Consider the following 22,036-nt stretch of genomic DNA (forward strand, 5'->3'; position numbering starts at 1 on the left):
TTTTACTTTTCAAAATTGTAACCTCAGATGCAACTGCTAAACGTCTCTGCTAGTCAGACAGCTACGTAAAACACCAGGAACTATAAATAGAAGCATATATATATGCATATGTATTCTATACACTGATCAGTCATAACATTAAAATCACTGACAGGTGAAGTGAATAACATTGATTATCTCATTACAATGGCACCTGTCAAGGGGTGGGATATATTAGGCAGCAAGAGAACAGTCAGTTCTTGAAGTTGATGTGTTGGAAGCAGAAAAATTGGGCAAGTGTAAGGATCTAAGCGACTTTGACTCAGGCCAGATTGTGATGGCTTGATGACAGGGTCTGAGCATCTCCAAAATGGCACATCTTGTAAGATGTTCCCAGTATGCAGTAGTTAGTACCTACCAAAAGTGGTCCAAGGAAGGACAACTGCTGAACCAGTGACAGAGTCATGGGTGTTGAAGGCTCAGTGGTTTGCTTGAGGCATGAAGGCTAGCTCATATGGTCCAATCCCACAGAAGAGCTGCTATAGCACAAACTGTTGAAAAAGTTAATGCTGACTAAAACAGAAAGGTGTCAGTATTAACCTTTTCAGCAGTTTGTGCTACAGTAGCTCTTCTGAATCAATGTTATTCACTTCACCTGTCAGTGGTTTTAATGTTATGGCTGACCAGTGTAGATGTGCATGTATGTGTTTCACCAAGTCAAGCAAAAAGGTGTGGAAACAGGACAGTTCAGTTTAATCCAAGAATGTCCTGTTTGTTGAATTGTTAAAAATGCAAATATTATATTCTTGAGTACTGTCAGTGAAAATATTAGCTTATCGTACATGATTAAATCAAAACAGTCATCTTGCTAACTATTTTTCATATGCACCAGCAACATATTCCCATGATGTTTCAGCTTTTATACAACATACACACATGATTACTCACTGCTCAGTAAGCTCTTGTAAATGGTGCTCTGTTGAGTTATCCTCCAGTAGATCCAGCAGTATGGAATAAGTTTTATTAGACACTTTTAAAGCCTCTCCAGCTAGCCCTTCGATATGAGCAGCCATTTCTTTGTGACTGGGAAAAAAAATGACATGGGTCTTAATATCAGTTAGTTATTATACTTCTGATGGTCAAAATGCTCCCAATGATGGTCCAAAATAATCTCAATAATTTTGAACTCTTATATCATTTGAATAAAGTTGCTGTCTGAAAATTATGTATCATCAAAATTCTCAAGCCTCATATTGAGCCCTTTGTGAAGCCACCAGTTTTGAACACCATTATCTGCTTCATTACTCCAAGGCGCACAATTCATTTTTCTACATGCATGACTGGTAGACACAATGAGTCGACATGTCTGCAGTTTAATTAAAGTTTAATTTCCCAACCCACCTCTTCATCAAAGCTTCTGATTCATTCACAAGGATGTTCCACTCTGTCTGTCCTTTTGGGATTATGAATGGGATTACCTGAGACAGGAGGAGAGGAGTCAACACAGATATTACATTACTTCACATTCAGATGACATATGATCAATATAAATTACTTCACATTCAGATGATATATGATTCAATATAAATTCCTGACTCAACTCTGAATACAGCTGTATTCAGAGCTGAGTCAGGAATTTATATTGAAATTGCTTGAATGAGTATTCAGACCTCATTAACTGCAGGCTTATATATTTGTGCAGGAGTTATCCACAAGTGCCAGAGTTGTTCAGAAATAGAGGCATGTCTCAGTTACATACTATTGTGGATTTACAGTATGTCTGTCTGTCATTGCAAGATATCAAGTCAGTGGATGAACAATGTTCAGTCCAGCGCCAGTGTGACATTTATATTTTAGGCAAAGAAAACATGCACACTAACAATGCCATTTCAGAAAATAACTGATTGTATTATATGGACACAAGTGTTTTCATGGGAAATATGCCATTCCTATTTTTCATACGCGTTACATCTGGGACATGGAGAACTACAACCGTGACATATTTCTCAATATGTCACTTGTGAGGAAATCAATGAATTGATTTGCTAAATGTGGGTATTTTTGTTTGTGAATATGCCTATATAATAAAAAGAAAATTACATGTTGGCTTGAAGATATGAAGTTTATGCTTTCGTGTTGAAAAACTCACATTTTTCATACGAAATACATTGTGGATCTGAGTGACACATTTCTTCATATTTCACACTGATGACATCACTCCCAGTGTTTTCCCAATGACTTGATGTACACTGTCAAAATGGTGAACTGGCTCAAAATTAAAATTCTTTTGATTAACTTGAGTATTTACACACACACACACACACACACACACACACACACACACACACAGTCTATATTACTTGAAGATAAACTTCATATCTTCACACAACTGTGTAATATCCTTTAAGTACCATATGAAATAATGATTCATATAAATTGTCCACACTTCAGGTGGCATGGTGGTGCAGTGGTTAGCACTGTTGCCTCACAGCAAGAAAGTACTGTTTTCAAGTCCAGTGGCTGGTGGGGGCATTTCTGTGTGGAGTTTGCATCTTCTCCCTGTGTCTACGTGGGTTTCCTCTGAGTGCTCTGGTTTTCCCCACAGTCCAAAGACATGCAGTTAGGTTAACTGGCTACTCTAAATTGTCCATAGGTCCATAATTTTCCCAAGCCTGGAAATGGGAGGGTTGTGGCAGGAAAGACATCCGGTGTAAAACTATGCTCCAATTAATGTGACATATATATATATATATATATATATATATATATATATATATATATATATATATATATACACACACACACACACACCTTTCAATACATCTCTTTAGGTCTAGCTCATAACTTTTCTCCTGAAAATTACTCAATATTATTATTTATTATATTATTTTTGTGAAACACCATATGCTTTGGGAAAGAACTGGAACAATTAGTATGTAATGTGTAGACTTGACATTTTGTGCACACTTACTAAACTGTTAAGGTCTGAGATCATCTTCTGAAGCTGTGCCTGCGATTCTGTAACAGCAGCAAATGTGTCCACAAGAGCTCGACACTTGTTAGTTGCCTTCAGCGCACTGTTCTCTTCCTCACTGCTTGTGCTTCCTTCTTCCTTCAGGAGGCTGCAGTTCATTCTACTGGCAAAGTCATGCAGCTGCAGCTGCAGGGCTTGTGCAGATGTTTCCAGCTGTGTGAACTGGCGGATGAAAGCTTCCCGTGTCTCTGTACAAAAAATTAATAATTGCATAATTAATATTGGGGGTGGCACGGTGGTGTAGTGGTTAGCGCTGTCGCCTCACAGCAAGAAGGTCCGGGTTCGAGCCCCGTGGCCGGCGAGGGCCTTTCTGTGTGGAGTTTGCATGTTCTCCCCGTGTCCGCGTGGGTTTCCTCCGGGTGCTCCGGTTTCCCCCACAGTCCAAAGACATGCAGGTTAGGTTAACTGGTGACTCTAAATTGACCGTAGGTGTGAGTGTGAATGGTTGTCTGTGTCTGTGTGTCAGCCCTGTGATGACCTGGCGACTTGTCCAGGGTGTACCCCGCCTTTCGCCCGTAGTCAGCTGGGATAGGCTCCAGCTTGCCTGCGACCCTGTAGAACAGGATAAAGCGGCTAGAGATAATGAGATGAGATAATTAATATTGCTATACTGAGGCCCTTATAGCTCAGGGATTTTCACTAGAACTTTTTCCCCAATGAGCAAATCTCTGAAAAAGTGACAAGGTTAAGGTTTAATCTTTCCTTAATGAGTCTTTCTGTAATAAATCTACTGTTCATTTTTACAGCTCACAAACCCAGAAATATAACAATGAGTCTGCCTATAGAGAGGAAGTCCAGCACCTGGCGAGGTGGTGCTAAGACAATAGCTTATCTCCAAACACCAGTAAGACCAAAGAGCTTATCATTGATTTCAGGAAAGGTGGTGATAGACACACTCCACTCTTCAGCAATGGTGGAAAGAGTGTCAAGTTTTAAGTTCCTCTACATGTCAGAGAATGCATCATGGACTGCCAATATCAAAGCACTGTTAAAGAAGGCAAAACCACGGTTCTACTTTCGGAAAGTAAAACTTAGCCAAGATCTGCTTGTCACCTTTTACTGCTGTAGCATTGAAAGCATCCTTACGTATTGCATCTCAACATGTTATACCACCTGTACCACTGCGGAGTTTGTCATCAACTGCACCCAGAAAATCATAAGACCTCAGCTGCCAACTCTCTAAATTATCTACAGTTCCCGCTGTCTCTCTAGAGCCATCATCGTTTGCAATGGCCCTACACACCTCGGTCACCACCATGTCTTTTTCCTGCTGTCAGTAACAGTGCTGAAAACCTGATTTCGGAGCAGCCTCAGTGTTGCCAACTCCTCAGTAAGGAAAGTCGCTATTGGCTGCCCTTAAAGTTGCTAGAAGTCGCTAAATAACATCATCGCCTAATTTGCATAATTGACAATTTGCAAGTAATTGTAATGGACGCTGTAGGAGAGAGGAATAACGTCGTGGGAGAGACATAAAGTGAGTAACAAACACCCTAAATATGTTTAGAACTGCAAATGAACTTTCTTCTTTTTTTAAAATTTTGCCATTGAAATAGGCCATCACTTCTCAAAATAACTTGATGACTTTAGTCAATTTTTTTTATTTATATAGCGCCAAATCATAATACAATTATCTCAAGGCACTTTCCACGTTACATAAATCAATTTTGTCCTGTATTGTTAAATGTTAGAATATCAAATAGAATCAAAAAACTGTTTTTTTTTCCTCCTTTATCCAGGCTTGGGACCGGCAAAGTGACCCAAAAAAGACACTCTGGCAGAGTTACTTAGGTTTTTTTTTTTTTAGTTGTTTTTTTTTTTTTTTTGGGGGGGGGGGGGGGGGGGGGGTCTTAAGTTTCTGCTCCACTTAGGAGCCTACAACAAGGTCATAACATAACATTTTTTTCTATTTTAACATGACAACATTAACAATCTTAATGGACTAAAAAGAGACAATAGAAAAAAAACTGTCAATGGCAATGTAAGTAAATGATGCTAAGTAGGCTGGCCCTAATTCACATTCATTGTTTTTTTTTTTTTCAGACCCTCCCTCCACACACACAAGCTGTGCTGGCTCACAGAAAGAGTAGGTCATCCTCATTATGGTCAAGGCTTCCTATGGCAGGTTCAGCAACTGAGGAAGCTGACTTAAATGAGTAAGCACCTGATGTGCCAAAGAGCTGCAAAACATCATCAGGCAGCTTGTGCTCATAGCAAGCCTCACCAGACAGCTTCAGACCGAATTGGACATGCAGGATGGAGTTAAAGGTTTGCAAGGACATCCGATTTCTAAGTTTGCTTTTTACCACACTCATCTGGCTGAATAATCTCTCGACTTCAGCATTTGAATATGGCAAAGACAACACAGACACAGCAGCCATGGCAAGTTCCTGAAACGGGTTGATATCAGCTGCATCCCTGAACTTCCAAATCTCACTCCAGAAGCCCACTGTGTTTTCTGTTTCATTCCACTTACTAAGATGGATGACACACCATTGCTGGACAATCTTGTCTATCTGTGCAGGAGAGTAGCCAAGGAGCTTGGCTATTTTTTCTATTTCTCCCAGGCTCTTATTGTGCTTCAGAGTTTCCTCTACGTTGAAAACTGACATGTACTGCAATGCTTCGATGTTGTCTAGCAGTCTCACCCTCAACTCATTAGTGAGGGAGATGGTGAAGGCTACACACCGCTTTCGGACATTGTCCTTCTCCTCAGGCGCAAGATGGAGCTCAGCTGCCTTTGACTCAAAAAGGTAACCAAGGTATGGTTTGGGACTGATGCATCCATCCGTTGGCTCTTTGAGCACATCAATATTTGCCAGTGGATTCAGCACCCTGTAACTCATAGACTATCAGGCTAACCAAGCTGTCAAGAAGTTTAAGAGGATCTACCTGCTCTCCCTCAAAAGCCTTGATGGCCAACTGTACCTCACCCAGTACTAACTTCAAAAAAGTCAGATACAAGATGTTTTGAGGATCATTGTACATGGAGTACAAAACCTCAGCCATGTAGCAGTGTTCACTGGACTTGGTGACTGCGAAATGCAGTTTAAGTGCCTCCCACTGGTCCAAAATATGTGAAACCGCTGGTTCAATGGAGAGCCAATGTGTAGCACACACCTTGGTTATTTGTAAGGGTTTCTCCCCACAGTTGATGGTCTCATATGGTGCTTTGCAGGCCTCCCTGCGTTTTGGAGACACTGAAAACCAGTTATAAGTCTAAGTACTCCACACTACGGGGGATGGTGTCATTGGAAGCATGGCTCACAGCAAGCTGTAGAGAGTGACATACACAGTGAATAAGAACCAGATCTTTAAGGCCATACTCCTCCTTCAGCACTTTATGAACCCCATTGTTAATCCCTGTTATAACGGAGGCATTGTCAGTCCCCATCCCCAGGAGTTTCTCTTTAAGACAACACTTCTCCAGGAAAGCCACAACAGCTCGGGCTATAGATCTGGCACCTCCTCCCTCCAACTCAGCTAGCCCCAGAAATGTTGAGACAATTGTGTGTTTGGTGTCACTGAAGTACCTTATCACAACCCCCAAGTACTTAGAAACACTTACATCTGTGGACTCATCAAGGAGGAGGCTGAAACGCTGGTCACCCACATCTGCAACCAACTTTTTTAGAAAGCATGGTGCTAGAACACCATTAATCATTTCCGTGCACTTTGTCCAGTGCATTTTGAAGTGAGTAGCAGCAGTGGAGTCTGAGAAAGCAGCTTTACATGCTTCCCCAATGTGATCACATGCCAGCAGGGAACAGTGTTCAGCAATAGCTAATGCCATGGCGGCTTCAGCCTTTTTTGCAGAGTCAATTTTTTTACACATTAATGGCAGCTTGCTTTGGGTGGAACTGTTATAAGGCTTTGCCTTTTGAGCATGTTTTTGAGTTGCCATGTGTTTTTTTTAATGTTACAAAGTTTGGCATAGAAATCAGCCTTACAATACAGGCAGTATGCCCGTGTATCATCCCCAATAAACGGTTTCAACCAGCCTTTGAATTCAGGGTTTGATTCCCACTCCCTTCTGTATTTGAGTGTACAGTTTAGACAGACATGAGGAGCTAGATGTTTAGCTTATGTCAACGGCACACACAGTGGACGAGGCGAGTAAGTGACTGAGGCTGTATGAGTAAAATGCAGTGATTTAGTGTGACAGTGAAGAAACATTTACATCCCGCTCTCTAAGCCAGGGCGGGAATAGCGGCAGCTTTGCACATGATGCGTGATTCATTAGAAGTCTGGAGTGGAGAGGAGTGCCCCCACCACTCCTCTCCGCTTTGACTGCAGCTGGGATTGCTGCGCGAGACTGCTGTGACACTGACTGCCTGTGAGTGCTGTGGGACGGCAGAGGGGCTCATGGCAGCACCTGCTGCTTGTTGAGGACACATGCATGTCAACCTTTGGTCAATCAAACCTGTATAACCAACCTCCAAAATCCTTATTTCCCTTATAAAATCCTTAGAAGATGCAAATTAAAATATTTTACCTAAAATCTGAATGATAATTAACAATAATATATCCCAGTTACGCGGCACGGTGGTGTAGTGGTTAGCGCTGTCGCCTCACAGCAAGAAGGTCCTGGGTTCGAGCCCCGGGGCCGGCGAGGGCCTTTCTGTGTGGAGTTTGCATGTTCTCCCCGTGTCCGCGTGGGTTTCCTCCGGGTGCTCCGGTTTCCCCCACAGTCCAAAGACATGCAGGTTAGGTTAACTGGTGGCTCTAAATTGACCGTAGGTGTGAATGTGAGTGTGAATGGTTGTCTGTGTCTATGTGTCAGCCCTGTGATGACCTGGCGACTTGTCCAGGGTGTACCCCGCCTTTCGCCCGTAGTCAGCTGGGATAGGCTCCAGCTTGCCTGCGACCCTGTAGAAGGATAAAGCGGCTAGAGATAATGAGATGAGATGAGATATCCCAGTTACTTTTTATTCAATATTAATAACAATAAACCTTCAGAATGAATACAAAGCTCCAATGTTTGACAAAAACACAAAGTGTCACTCTAATGTTCTGAATTGTACTCCATGACAGCTTTTTTAGCACTCTGCACCAATACCTCACTAGGCTGCATGTCACAGCAAGTGTCTAGCTGTGTTGATCTTACACTGCAGTAGGCCAGGTCAGTGTGTCTGCATTCAGGTTCTTTCTGCTCTCTGTGTGTATCTTCCTGACTTGAGAGAACTCTCTCACAGTCAGCATTACTGTGGGGTAAACAGAGCACTGCCTAACTTGAACTAAAACTCCCACTACTTTGTGTTTTCTGTCTTTCCCAGTTGTTGGCATATCAGTTTTTGAGCGCGCAAATACAGTACTGTTATCAGTGGCTGATTTTGCCTTTGGCTTGCATTCCGCTGATGTTTAGTTTCAATTTGAAATGTTCTTTCACATCATACACTCCCGATGCTGCAACTTTGTCACGCACACAGTGTGCAGTGTGAGTATTCGTCGTTTTTGGAGGCTGCCGGTTGGATTATGCCATTGAAAAAGGTCCTTCCATTCAGGGTGTCAAGTCGTGTCAGTTTTGTTTGGTTATTTCTGTGCAATTTCCCCAACTTGAATAAAGGATTGTGGCATCTGGTGGAGGTTTAGGGTAACTGGACTTCACTCAAAGGATTCGACAAGACAACTGTTTCCGTTTCCTCTTTTTATTAAAGTTCAAGGCACATCCATAAAATTGCAAAGGCAGGTAGATGGTAGAAACAGTTAACAGGTCTTTAGCTCTTTAAGTCTTTAGTTCTCTCTTTAGCTCTTAGCACTTTTCCTTTAGCTTTAATTTTCTCCTTAGGTGAAAAACCTTTGAAAATATAAAAACCACAACAATTATTAACAGTTAAAATGCAAAAATGCAAAGCTTCTGTGCAAAATACGCATGTAGAAATGCACTATGCAAATACGCCTTAAATACTTATGCAAAATAGACATGAGAATAAATATTTTAAACTACAAACCAGATAACACTTAAATATGACTGTAGAAAAATAAGATTTAACTACTTAGTATACACATTAAAATCACAAGGAAATAAACTACCAGAAGAACCAATACAACCACACAAGCCATAGTAGTATGCTCAATTTGGCCATTCACAGCTGCTTTAAGTAGCCCACAAATCCACTGCAACTACCAATACCATATAATGCAGATAAATATTGCAATGAAGGAATCTGTGCCCAGGTTTATACTTAACCACACAACAATAAGACACCAACAATGGAGTACAAACACTACACTGCGTGTACTCAAATAGAAAGCCCAACACTGTTGCATGGCCACGCATTGTCAAAGCAAATACCAAACACAGAGATGCAGCACAATAAATTTCAACATTAAATAAAGCAGAACAAAATACAAATGCTTACCGGCTACCTCTCCAGTTTCCCAAATGCCACATTTGCAGTGTTAACTCAAGTAGGTCAGAAGCACAACAGTTTTAAAGTAACTCTTACTAGTCTCCCACCACCCCACAACTAATCAGCTGATTAACACACCTATGAGCCTTTGGTTTGCAGCTCACACTCAGCTGCAACGAGCCCAGCTGCAATTGATAATCAGCTAACTAGCAATGCTCGGTCCAGCCAATCAGCTGAGTTGCAGTGATCTCACTTTCAAACACTTTTTTTCCAGTTTTCTAAACACATTTTTCCCCTGTGTTTCCCAAATGTAAACAAACACCATTAAAAACCAGTTTGACTTTACACAGGGAGAAACCTACCATTGTATTGTGTTTTGAATTTCTTTGCTGGAGTGCCCATTCAGAATCTTTTCAGTCGCTATTGAAAGTCGCTCAGGTGGAAATACGCTTTTCAAACAAAATGTTACTTCACGGTTGGCGGGATTCTCGCAATGCGGTGTGTGCATGATCAGAAGTGGAACGAAGTCTCGCTACCACAAGATAACGCCCGATTTCATAAGACTCTTTACTGGCTGTCTGTGCTTTCTGTGGTGTACAGTACGTTTGTAAATGTTATGCGCTCTTTTATCATCGTGGGAATTGATTATTGCTCTAAATAAATATTGAAGTTTTTTTAAAGAATCCGTATAACTTTATTTGTACGCCCGTATACTACGTTTATTGAATCAAATCCGTATAAAATACGGACATTCCGTATAGGTTGACATGTATGACATGGCCACTCTGGACTACACTTCCCAAGTGCCACAGCACCCCTCGTCACCAGAATTCTAACCTCAACATCTACCTGGCAATCACCTTCCCTATATAAGCTCAGCTGTCACACTATGACTTTGCGATGTAATGTTCTGTGTCCCTGTGCCTGACTTTACCAAGCCATTTGACTAACTGCCTGACTTCCGGTTATTTAACCCTGTTCACATTTATTTCTGACTTCATTCTCTCGCCTGATCTCTGATATTCTGTTTGCCGATCGACTGAACCTTACCCGTCCCTGACTATGTCTCCAGTTTCCCGATTTGGCTTTGTATCTCTAATATAATAACACTAGTCTAATTGCCTAGATTTCCTCCATGGATGACGAAAACATTCTTAGATACATTGGCACACATTTTAGGGTTGGGGGAAAAAAAAAACAATCTGAGAATGTGAAAGCAATTTCTCCATTAACTTATTTTACCTTGGATAGTGAGAAAATCCTCCAGAGCATTGGGTAAGTAATCCTCCCCTTGATGCCCATGCAAGTGATTCTCGAGCCTGTGATGCTGGAGTACATGTTTTGGACGCACATAGATTTGATGCCTGAAGCTCTTGCAGTCATACTTGGAAAGCAATCTCTCTAAACTGTACAGTTGACTTTTGAGTTTAGTTGCCTGTGAGGAAAAAAAACAAAACAAAGAAAAGAAATGCAGTAAGGTGCACAAACTTGACTGTATTGTGTTCTTATCAAATGTTCATATTTCATTGACTTTATTCATTCAGTTGTCACTTGCAGTCCATTTATCAAAATTTAATGCAATGTGATGATGCATAACAAGCTATATATGAATAAGGATTTGCAGTATATAAATATGAATAAAGATATGGACATTAGGCAGAACATTAGTTGTTTCTGTTTTTTTATCCTAAGAAAGGGACTAGGAAAAGTCTCACTGAAGGATTTCCAGGTTTCTATTTTATATGGCATTCTGTTATATATGGCATTTGATCGCTATTCAAATTTCCAAAATCAATTTTATGTAAAACGTGATATCGGCCAGGTTTTTCTGCATTGTATATCTCCTTTCTTTCCAATCCACAACAAACACCACCACTGATTTTCAGCAGAACCCGATATCTCTGCTTGACCAATCACAGTGCACCATTCAAATATGTAAACAGTAATAGCAGCTCCCACTGACTGTCAACATCGTGGCGAATCTCTGCTTTTTAATTAGATTTTGAATGAAATAAATTAATAACTTTGATGGAATCAAACATTTCTTATTTTCATGATAAGATACACTGGCACACATTTTAGGGTTGGGAAAAATAACATGAGTGTATGAAAGCAATTTCAGCAGAACCCAATATCTCTATTATTATTATTATTCCAGTAGACTATATATGGTCCAGTGCTATTTTCCACTTTGAGTGCACCTGATTCCTCCTGGGATCAGGAAAAATGCTATGGAACTTCATGTGTACAATTGTACACATAATGTCCGAAGGTTTATATTATATATATATATGGGCGGCACGGTGGTGTAGTGGTTAGCGCTGTCGCCTCACAGCAAGAAGGTCCTGGGTTCGAGCCCCGGGGCCGGCGAGGGCCTTTCTGTGTGGAGTTTGCATGTTCTCCCCGTGTCCGCGTGGGTTTCCTCCGGGTTCTCCGGTTTCCCCCACAGTCCAAAGACATGCAGGTTAGGTTAACTGGTGACTCTAAATTGACCGTAGGTGTGAATGTGGGTGTGAATGGTTGTCTGTGTCTGTGTGTCAGCCCTGTGATGACCTGGCGACTTGTCCAGGGTGTACCCCGCCTTTCGCCCGTAGTCAGCTGGGATAGGCTCCAGCTTGCCTGCGACCCTGTAGAAGGATAAAGCGGCTAGAGAGATAATGAGATATATATATATATATATATACACACACACACACACATATATATATATATATATATATATATATATATATATATATATATATATATATATGAGGGTAAGTCAAAAAGTTCTAAGACAAATTGAAAAAAATCTTTATGAACATAAAGCTATTTTTCTATACATTCTACATTTAAGTCTAATCACTTCTGCAAGTGGTGTTTTCATCGGAGAGTTCCTTCTTTGTAGAATTCTGGGGGATGTCTTTCACAACTTTTGAAATTATAACATCTGTCTTAGAACTTTTTGACTTACCCTCGTACACACACACACACACACACACACACACACAGTCTGGCTGAAGACTTGAAGAAAATAATGTACTGCAAATTAATATTTCTTGTTATTAGGTAGTAGAGTTTTTTTCACTGTAGTTTTCTTTGGGTGACAGATGCCAGACAACTTTGCTTGGCTCCAGTATGTGAACAGTATGGAAACAAAGTTTGCTTGTTCCCTAGGCATAGGGTAGCGATGGTTGCTAAGGTAAATGTGACGTCAGTGCAAGGGTGCTCGCCCGCACACTGAAGCATCATGGTACCAGTGCAGCAGCAAAGTGATTGAGGGCATTTGTTGTGATTGGGGATTTCCCAGGGGTATTTCCAGTCTGCCTAAGCACATCATGGCAGCAAACTGGCCCAAAACACTGATTTTCCCTCAAAATATGCTCCAAACATTGCAAAGTAGAAATCTGATGTGATTTTTCAGTGAGTGTTGGAGCAAAAAAAATAGTATGTCGGCATGAAATTAAAGTGTGTCGGCTACAACATGCAAAAGTGCTCTGGGGAGAACACTGTGTGTGTGTGTGTAAATATATAGGCACTGCCTAAAAGCGGAGCTCCCGGTGAGTATAAAATGTGTTCGGAAAGAATCCCATGTTATTTTTTTGAAAAGCAAATAAAAAATCAATGCTAGATAAAAACCCGTCTATCTTCTGTAAATAAATATACAAATTTCATTGTCCAGTGGTCAATTGTTTATGAGAGATGTTGCCTTGCACTTACGATCAGGTTCTCTATGGTTGCAAAAGCCATCAAAAATCAGGTCAATGCATCAGCATATTCTCTTAATATGGATCTGCTCTTCTCAGTGCGCTCCCCTCCACTATGAATTTAACTGTATATGATGGACAAGGTGTCCAAACTTCTAAATTTATTGTTCAGAATTGTCAGTCCTGTGGGCCATGGCGCGTGCACCTGAAGGCGCGCCTCGGGCTGCACGTGCGCCGAGTGGGCTACAGCGCGCGTGCCGTGAACAAGGCACACCTGTTTTCAATCAGTGAACTATGTTGGGCAATTTAAGGACTGCACCGAGGGTAATGCTACGTGAAGTATTATGCCTAGTGTGCATACCGAGCCTTGTTTCCCATTCCTGTTGATTTCCTGGTTTCTTGACTCCTGTTCTCATTCCTAGTTCTCGTCCTCGTTTTGCCTCCGATATCCTGTCTGCACCTCGATCGACCTCTTGCCTGTTATCCTGTTTATGACCTTGCCTGCTGATTCGCACCGTTTGCCATTGTGTGTGTTTCATGCACTTTATGTTTAAATCGCACTGTCGGATATTGAACACTTCTGCACTTACATCCGCCTCGCTCGCATACTCTGACAGAATACTTCGCCATACAATGGATGTAGCAGATGTTTTTCAATACGCGATTCCACGCCACTTCCAGGTTTCCCTGTCTCTGCCGCTAACCACATATTTCCGCCGACAAACAGATGCTTACCCTCCTATGCCCTACGAAGGAGATTATCACCCAGCTGGATTCTGCGTCTAGTGTGAGGTTCTTTATGAAGACTTCCTAGAGGCCAAGCCACCCAAACCCATCTGGGTTAGCCTCATCATCACATTCATTGCTGGACGAGCATGCAGATGGGTGGACTATCTAATTCGTGTAGAACACCCATGCCTTGGTCACTCTCAGACTTTCTTTGCCATGCTCAAGTTCATATATGATTCACTAGTTAAGGAGGAACCCCTTGAAAATCTTTGGGGAGGGGCAATCAGGCTAGTGGTTGATGCAGTGGAGGAGGCCATTGCTCTAGAGCAGGGGTGTCCAAACTGATCCATAAAGGGCCGTGTGGCTGCAGGTTTTCATTCCAGCCATGCAGCAGCACACCTGACTTGGCTCATTCAATCAACTGAACTGTCTTCACACAGTCAAATACTTGCAGCCACACCCGCCCTTGATTAAAGGGTGGGTGTCAGTTGATTGAATGAGCCAAATCAGGTGTACTGCTGCATGGCTGGAATGAAAACCTGCAGCCACACGGCCCTTTATGGATCAGTTTGGACACCCCTGCTCTAGAGTGCCTCCTAAGGACAACGACTCCTGAGGCCGACTCAGCTGAGGAGACCATTGCCCCAGAGCTTCCCCCAGTGGCTGGTATACATCTGCTGGTATTTGAGCTGGCTCCTCAGCCAGAGCCTGCAGCTGTTCCTGTTCCCACAACTGTTCCTGTTTCCATGCCAGTGCCTGCTCTCGAGCCAGAGGCGGAGCCAGAGTCAGCACCAGCACCTGCTCTTGAGCCAGAGGCGGAGCCAGAGTCCGTGCCAGCACCTGCTCCAGAGCCAGTGTCTGCTCCCGTGCCAGAGCCAGCATCCGCTCCCGTGCCAGAGACAGCGTCCGCTCCCGTGCCAGAGCCTGCTCCAGAGCCTGCGCCGCAGCCAGTGTCGAATCCCACTCCTATGCCGCACTTGCTCCAGATCCAGTGCCTGCTCCAGATCCAGTTCCTGCTCCAGAGCCCTCTACAGAGCCAGTTCCTGTTCCAGAGCCCTCTACGGAGCCAGTTCTTGCTCCAGAGCCCGCTACGACGCCTGAGCCCAGTCCAGAGCCCTCTACGACACCTGAGCCCAGTCCAGAGCCCTCTACGAAGCTCGAGCCATCTCCAGAGCCTGAGCCCAAGCCAGAGCTGTCTCCAGAGCCGTCTCCAGAGCCTGAGACCGAGTCCTCATCGTCCACAGAACCTGAGTCTAGCCCAGAGTCCATGTCATCTTCAGAGCCCAAGTCCAGTCCAGAGTCAAGTCCTGAGGTCAAGCTTACTCCCAGCCCAGAACCCAAGTCGTGTCCACAGCCTTAGCCCGAACCCCCACCGAGGCCAAGAATTATGGATTTTCACTCCCAGAGGGAGCTCTTTGGGAGGGGGTTTTGTCAGTCCTGCACGCTGTGGCGTGTGCACTCGAAGGCACACTTCGGGCTGCACGCGCGCCGAGTGGGCTACAGCGCGCGTGCTGTGAACAAGGCACACCTGTTTTCAATCAGTGAACTATGTTGGGCTATTTAAGGACTGCACCAAGGGTAATGCTACGTGATGTATTATGTCATGTCTAGTGTGCATACCGAGCCTTGTTTCCCGTTCCTGTTGATTTCCTGGTTTCTCGACTCCTGTTCTCATTCCTAGTTCTCGTCTTCGTTTTGCCTCCAATAACCTGTCTGCACCTTGATCGACCTCTTGCCTGTTATCTTGTTTATGACCTTGCCTGCTGATTCAGTCTGTTTGCCATTGTGTGTGTTTCATGCACTTTGTGTTTAAATCTCAGTGTATGATATTGAACACTTCTGCACTTACATCCGCCTCTCTCGCGCACTCTGACAAGAATAAAAAGTTTGTCCTTTAAAAAAAAAGTTTCCATGTAAACCTGGCACTAGGTCTATTAACATGCCTCAGAGCTTTGTGTATAAAATATATCAGGGCTTGTAGACAACATATTGAATGTAATTTGGGAAATTTGTGGTCTAATATAACAGATGGTCCAAGTACAGAGGCTGTCATGTGTGTAGATCAAATTTAAAATATTTTTTCTAATTATATTTCTCACACACACACACACACACACACACTGTCAGTAACAGCGCTGAAAACCTGAGTCTGGTGCAGTCTCCCAACATGGCAGCTCCGGGCTATAACTTCCAAGCACCACAGCGCCCCTCATTTCCAGAATACTAACAAGTGCACCTGTCTCCTATTTGCCAGTAATCACTTCCTGATATAAGCTCAGCAGTCACAAACACCTGTTGCGAAGTATCATTCCATGTCTCCGTACTTGGTCATACTAAGCCTTCTGACTTCCTGCCCGACTGCTCATGTTTCAACTCTGTTTATGTTTATTTCCTGTATTTGTTTCCTCGCATGCTCTTTGACATCCCATTTGTTGACCAAATGACCCATGCCTGTCCCTGATGACATCTTTAGCTTACTGATTTGGATTTGTTGACAGTTTGCTATGCACCCACTCTCCCCTGCGCTTACAACCCCGATTGCAAAAAAGTTGGGACAAAGTACAAATTGTAAATAAAAACGGAATGCAATGATGTGGAAGTTTCAAAATTCCATATTTTATTCAGAATAGAACATAGATGACATATCAAATGTTTAAACTGAGAAAATATATCATTTAAAGAGAAAAATTAGGTGATTTTAAATTTCATGACAACAACACATCTCAAAGTTGGGACAAGGCCATGTTTACCACTGTGAGACATCCCCTTTTCTCTTTACAACAGTCTGTAAACGTCTGGGGACTGAGGAGATAAGTTGCTCAAGTTTAGGGATAGGAATGTTAACCCATTCTTGTCTAATGTAGGATTCTAGTTGCTCAACTGTCTTTTTTGTAATATCTTCCATTTTATGATGCGCCAAATGTTTTCTATGGGTGAAAGATCTGGACTGCAGGCTGGCCAGTTCAGTGCCCGGACCCTTCTTCTACGCATGCCATGATGCTGTAATTGATGCAGTATGTGGTTTGGCATTGTCATGTTAGAAAATGCAAGGTCTTCCCTGAAAGAGACGTCATCTGGATGGGAGCATATGTTGCTCTAGAACCTGGATACATCTTTGAGCATTGATGGTGTCTTTCCAGATGTGTAAGCTGCCCATGCCACATGCACTAATGCAACCCCATACCATCAGAGATGCAGGCTTCTGAACTGAGCGCTGATAACAACTCCTCTTTAGTCCGAATGACACGGCGTCCCTGATTTCCATAAAGAACTTCAAATTTTGATTCATCTGACCACAGAACAGTTTTCCACTTTGCCACAGTCCATTTTAAATGAGCCTTGGCCCAGAGAAGACGTCTGCACTTCTGGATCATGTTTAGATACGGCTTCTTCTTTGAACTATAGAGTTTTAGCTGGCAATGGCAGATGGCACAGTGAATTGTGTTCACAGATAATGTTCTCTGGAAATATTTCTGAGCCCATTTTGTGATTTCCAATACAAAAGCATGCCTGTATGCTAGGGGTTGGGTTAGGGGTGAGCTCAGGTTGGGGTTAGATCCAGGATTTGGGGTTAGGGTTAGAACTGATCCTTCTTGGTTGCCTTGGTTGTGACATTGTGAAGTCTGGTTAGGGTTAGAAACAAAGAGGCTATTTCTCAGGTAACATCATAATTAGGCTTCTTTACACAACAATGGGAGGCAGGTAATGGTACGTTAGACTTAGGCTACATCCACATGACAACGAGATGTTATTTAAAAATATATCGCGTCCAAATGGGCAACGATCAGTAAAATATCAGGTCCATATGGCAACGCAACGCTTGCTGAAAACGATGCAATACACATGCCACACCTCTAGGGGCGCTGTAAGACGGTCCCTTCGGAGACACCAGAACAATAGAAGAAGTAAGGACGCATGCGCATAAACTATTATGCGCGAGACTTCATATTAGCCACAAAGTCAGGAAAATCTGTTCGTAAAATTACATTATAATGACCAAATACAATGAAAAGTATTTTTCCAGTCTCACCTGTGAAAGGTAATCCCATGTGATCTCGTTTGGATGGCAAATCTGTTGGTACAGTTAAACGCAGCTAATCTTTATTCTCCGCTTTGACCTTTCCAATATGGCGGCGAAGATGACGTATGATTCTACGTGGAAGGCAGCGTCTTGAATGGTCCGGAATAAATTGAATACTACACGTTGATGGATTAATTTGCTCCTCTACGTCCTTTTTGAGGAATGTACTGTAGGACTAAAACCAACATCTGAAGAGGTGAGATCGCTCCTTTTTTCCCCTATTTTTGCTGGTGGGATTGACTCTGCCCTAAGGGCAGAGTCTCTCTCTCTCTCACTTTGCACCATTACACAATAAATATTCACAGTGAAAATATTTTGTAAGCGCGTTTCATGAACCAAGTTATCGGATTTGTTGACAACTCGCATCACATCGCAATGAGAAGATCATTGGCACTACTGGTGTTAAGAATCAGACCATTTCATAAATGAATATTTTGCTGTAGAGCTGCAGTGTTTGTACAATTGCATGTTTTTGCTTCACTATTACTGTCACTATTCTGCTTCTTGCATTACTACTGTGAACTAACACTGAACATAATAATAATAATAATAATAATAATAATAATAATTAAAGCCGCAAGCGGCCTTGACGGGCCCTCGCGCCAGCGGCCAAGGGGGGCGGGGGCATGCGTCCCCGCGAAATACCCTCCACAGCTTCTTCGGCAAGAGACATTACTCCCACAATGGCGACAATGCACAGAATTGGACACATGGCAACAAGAGGGTCTCGCACTGTACGGTGCTCGGGGCCTAATAATAATAATAATAACTAGAAACTACATGCCAAGCAGGCACCTTAATGCGAGAGGCAAAAAGCACAACACGTTAGGGGGCGCTATAGAGGCCCTGAGGCCCGCCTGGATCTGGGCTTCTGGTTCTCAGTAGCGGTGGCAGTCTAAGAAAAAGGAGCCAAGTTTCGTGCGTAGTCGACCATGGCAAGCGCCCCAATAAGGTTCTTGTAAAGAGTTTGCTTGCCAAGTTTGACAAATCAGAAGCTGCAATATCATTTCTGCCATAACCAGCACCCCCAGGGGCGAAAGTGCACAAAATTTGGCGTACATGTCAGGTGAGCTATGAAGAGTTTGCGTATGAAGTTTGATGACAATTGAGTAAATAGAAGATGAGATATAGATTTTTGAAGAATAAATTTTTTGGTTTTTCCCATGTCAGTAGGTGGCGCTATGCTGTACATGAGCGATTATGAGTTGGAAAAATAAGTGACTACACCAGCAACGTACTATCACAAGGTAGTGGTGTGAAGGAAAAGCATTATGGAATTATTTACCAAAAACCCGTTTTGGAGCAATTGCGGCGGCCAAAAACAGCGCCCCCCATGGACGAAAATTCCCAAAATGTGGAATACATGACATGGGAGTTAGGAAGAGGGTGGCCGTGAAGTTTGACCAAATTTGAGGAAAGATTGGATTTTTTGCCCAAAAATAGGGCCCTCAGTGGCGAAATATCACAGAAATTGGGTAACATGTCAGAAGCCCAATGAGTGATTTGCGTGTGAAGTATGAGCAGTTTTGAGCAATTAGAAGATTTGTTATGAATTTTTAAGCATGTAAAATTTTGCATTGAAAATTGATTGACGTATAACTTCTGAACGGTTTATGCTACGTGAAACGTATTTAGTAACTTTTGTCAGCCATGTCTGTAGATGATGTGTATCAATTTTGGTGACATACCTATGAACGGTCTAGGAGGAGTTGCGCCGTCTTCGTGGCCATGCATTTCGCACAAAAGTGAAATTACCTCACTTCCTGTTGGGCATGGCTAATGCATTGGCATTACATTTTTGTCCGGCTTAGTGAGAGACATATGTGTACCAAATGGCATGCCACTACTACAAACTACATGGCAACCAGGCACCTTAATGCGGGAGGCCAAAATCACAACGAGTTAGGGGGCGCTATAGAGGCCCTGAGGCCCGCCTGGATCTGGGCTTCTGGTTCTCAGTAGCGGTGGCAGTCTAAGAAAAAGGAGCCAAATTTCGTGCATTGTCGACCATGGCAAGCGCCCCAATAAGGGTCTTGTAAAGAGTTTGCTTGCCAAGTTTGACAAATCAGAAGCTGCAATATCATGTCTGCCAGAACCAGCACCCCCAGGGGCGAAAGTGCACAAAATTTGGCGTACATGTCAGGTGCGCTATGAAGAGTTTGCGTATGAAGTTTGATGACAATTGAGTAAATAGAAGATGAGATATAGATTTTTGAAGAATAAATTTTTTGGTTTTTCCCATGTCAGTAGGTGGCGCTACGCTGTACATGAGCGATTATGAGTAGGAAAAATAAGTGTCTACAACAGCAACGTACTATCACAAGGTAGTGGTGTGAAGGAAAAGCATTATGGAATTATTTACCAAAAACCCGTTTTGGAGCAAATGCGTCGGCCAAAAACAGCGCCCCCCATGGACGAAAATTTCCAAAACGTGGTATACATGACATGGGAGGTAGTAAGAGGGTGGCCGTGAAGTTTGACCAAATTTGAGGAAAGATTGGAATTTTAGCCCAAAAATAGCGCCCCCAGTGGCGAAATATCACAGAAATTGGGTAACATGTCAGAAGCCCAATGAGTGATTTGCCTGTGAAGTATGAGCAGTTTTGAGCAATCAGAAGATTTGTTATGAATTTTTAAGCATGTAAAAATTTGCATCGAAAATTGATTGACGTATAACTTCTGAACGGTTTATCCTACGTGAAACGTATTTAGTAACTTTTGTCAGCCATGTCTGAAGATGATGTGTATCAATTTTGGTGACATTCCTATGAACGGTCTAGGAGGAGTTGCGCCGTCTTTGTGGCCATGCATTTCGCACAAAAGTGAAATTACCTCACTTCCTGTTGGGCGTGGCTAATGCATTGGCATTACATTTTTGTCCGGCTTAGTGAGATACATATGCGTACCAAATGGCATGCCACTACTACAAACTACATGGCACCCAGGCACCTTAATGCGGGAGGCCAAAATCACAACGACTTAGGGGGCGCTATAGAGGCCCTGAGCCCCGGCCAAGTTTGGGCTTCTGGTTCTGAGTAGCGGTGGCAATTCTCGGAACTGGTGCCAAATTTCGTGCGTTTTCGCCCATGGCAAGCGCCCCGAAAATGGCCCAACAGCGGAGAAAAATAAAGAAGAAGAAGAAGACGGAAGAAGAAGAAGAAGAAGAAGAAGAAGAAGAAGACGGAAGAATAATTAAAGCCGCAAGCGGCCTCGACGGGCCCTCGCGCCAGCGGCCAAGGGGGGCGGGGGCATGCGTCCCCGCGAAATAACTTCCACAGCTTCTTCGGCAAGAGACATTACTCCCACAATGGCGACAAAGCACAGAATTGGACACATGGTAACAATAGGGTCTCGCACTGTACGGTGCTCGGGGGGCGCTATAGAGGCCCTGAGGCCCGCCTGGATCTGGGCTTCTGGTTCTCAGTAGCGGTGGCAGTCTAAGAAAAAGGAGCCAAATTTCGTGCGTTGTCGACCATGGCAAGCGCCCCAATAAGGGTCTTGTAAAGAGTTTGCTTGCCAAGTTTGACAAATCGGAAGCTGCAATATCATTTTTGCCATAACCAGCGCCCCCAGGGGCGAAAGTGCACAAAATTTGGCATATATGTCAGGTCAGCTATGAAGAGTTTGTGTATGAAGTTTGATGACAATTGAGTAAATAGAAGATGAGATATAGATTTTTGAAGAATAAATTTTTTGGTTTTTCCCATGTCAGTAGGTGGCGCTATGCTGTACATGAGCGATCATGAGTTGGAAAAATAAGTGTCTACAACAGCAACGTACTGTCACAAGGTAGTGGTGTGAAGGAAAAGCATTATGGAATTATTTACGAAAAACCCGTTATGGAGCAATTGCGTCGGCCAAAAACAGCGCCCCCCATGGACAAAAATTCCCAAAATGTGGTATACATGACATGGGAGGTAGTAAGAGGGTGGCCGTGAAGTTTGACCAAATTTGAGGAAAGATTGGATTTTTTGCCCAAAAATAGCGCCCCCAGTGGCGATAGTGCACAAAATTTGGCGTATATGTCAGGTGAGCTATGAAGAGTTTGCATATGAAGTTTGATGACAATAGAGTAAATAGAAGATGAGATATAGATTTTTGAAGAATAAATTTTTTGGTTTTTCCCATGTCAGTAGGTGGCGCTATGCTGTACATGAGCGATTATGAGTTGGAAAAA

At 42.9% G+C, this 22,036-nt stretch overlaps 1 protein-coding gene across 1 annotated transcript in view; it reads right to left on the reverse strand.

The window, feature by feature from the left end:
• The window catches only part of lamc3 (laminin, gamma 3), a 574,068-nt gene that overhangs the window by 26,941 nt on the left and 525,091 nt on the right, over positions 1-22,036 (reverse strand). Inside the window, exons 18-21 of the mRNA XM_060912770.1 lie at positions 10,606-10,798; positions 2,951-3,201; positions 1,381-1,457; positions 928-1,062 (exon numbers count right to left, since the gene is read on the reverse strand). Coding sequence (XP_060768753.1) covers positions 928-1,062; positions 1,381-1,457; positions 2,951-3,201; positions 10,606-10,798 — 656 coding nt within the window. The remainder of the gene's footprint in view (positions 1-927; positions 1,063-1,380; positions 1,458-2,950; positions 3,202-10,605; positions 10,799-22,036) is intronic.

This window comes from Neoarius graeffei, chromosome 28 (assembly GCF_027579695.1).
Source record: "Neoarius graeffei isolate fNeoGra1 chromosome 28, fNeoGra1.pri, whole genome shotgun sequence".
Taxonomy (NCBI): Eukaryota; Metazoa; Chordata; class Actinopteri; order Siluriformes; family Ariidae; genus Neoarius; species Neoarius graeffei.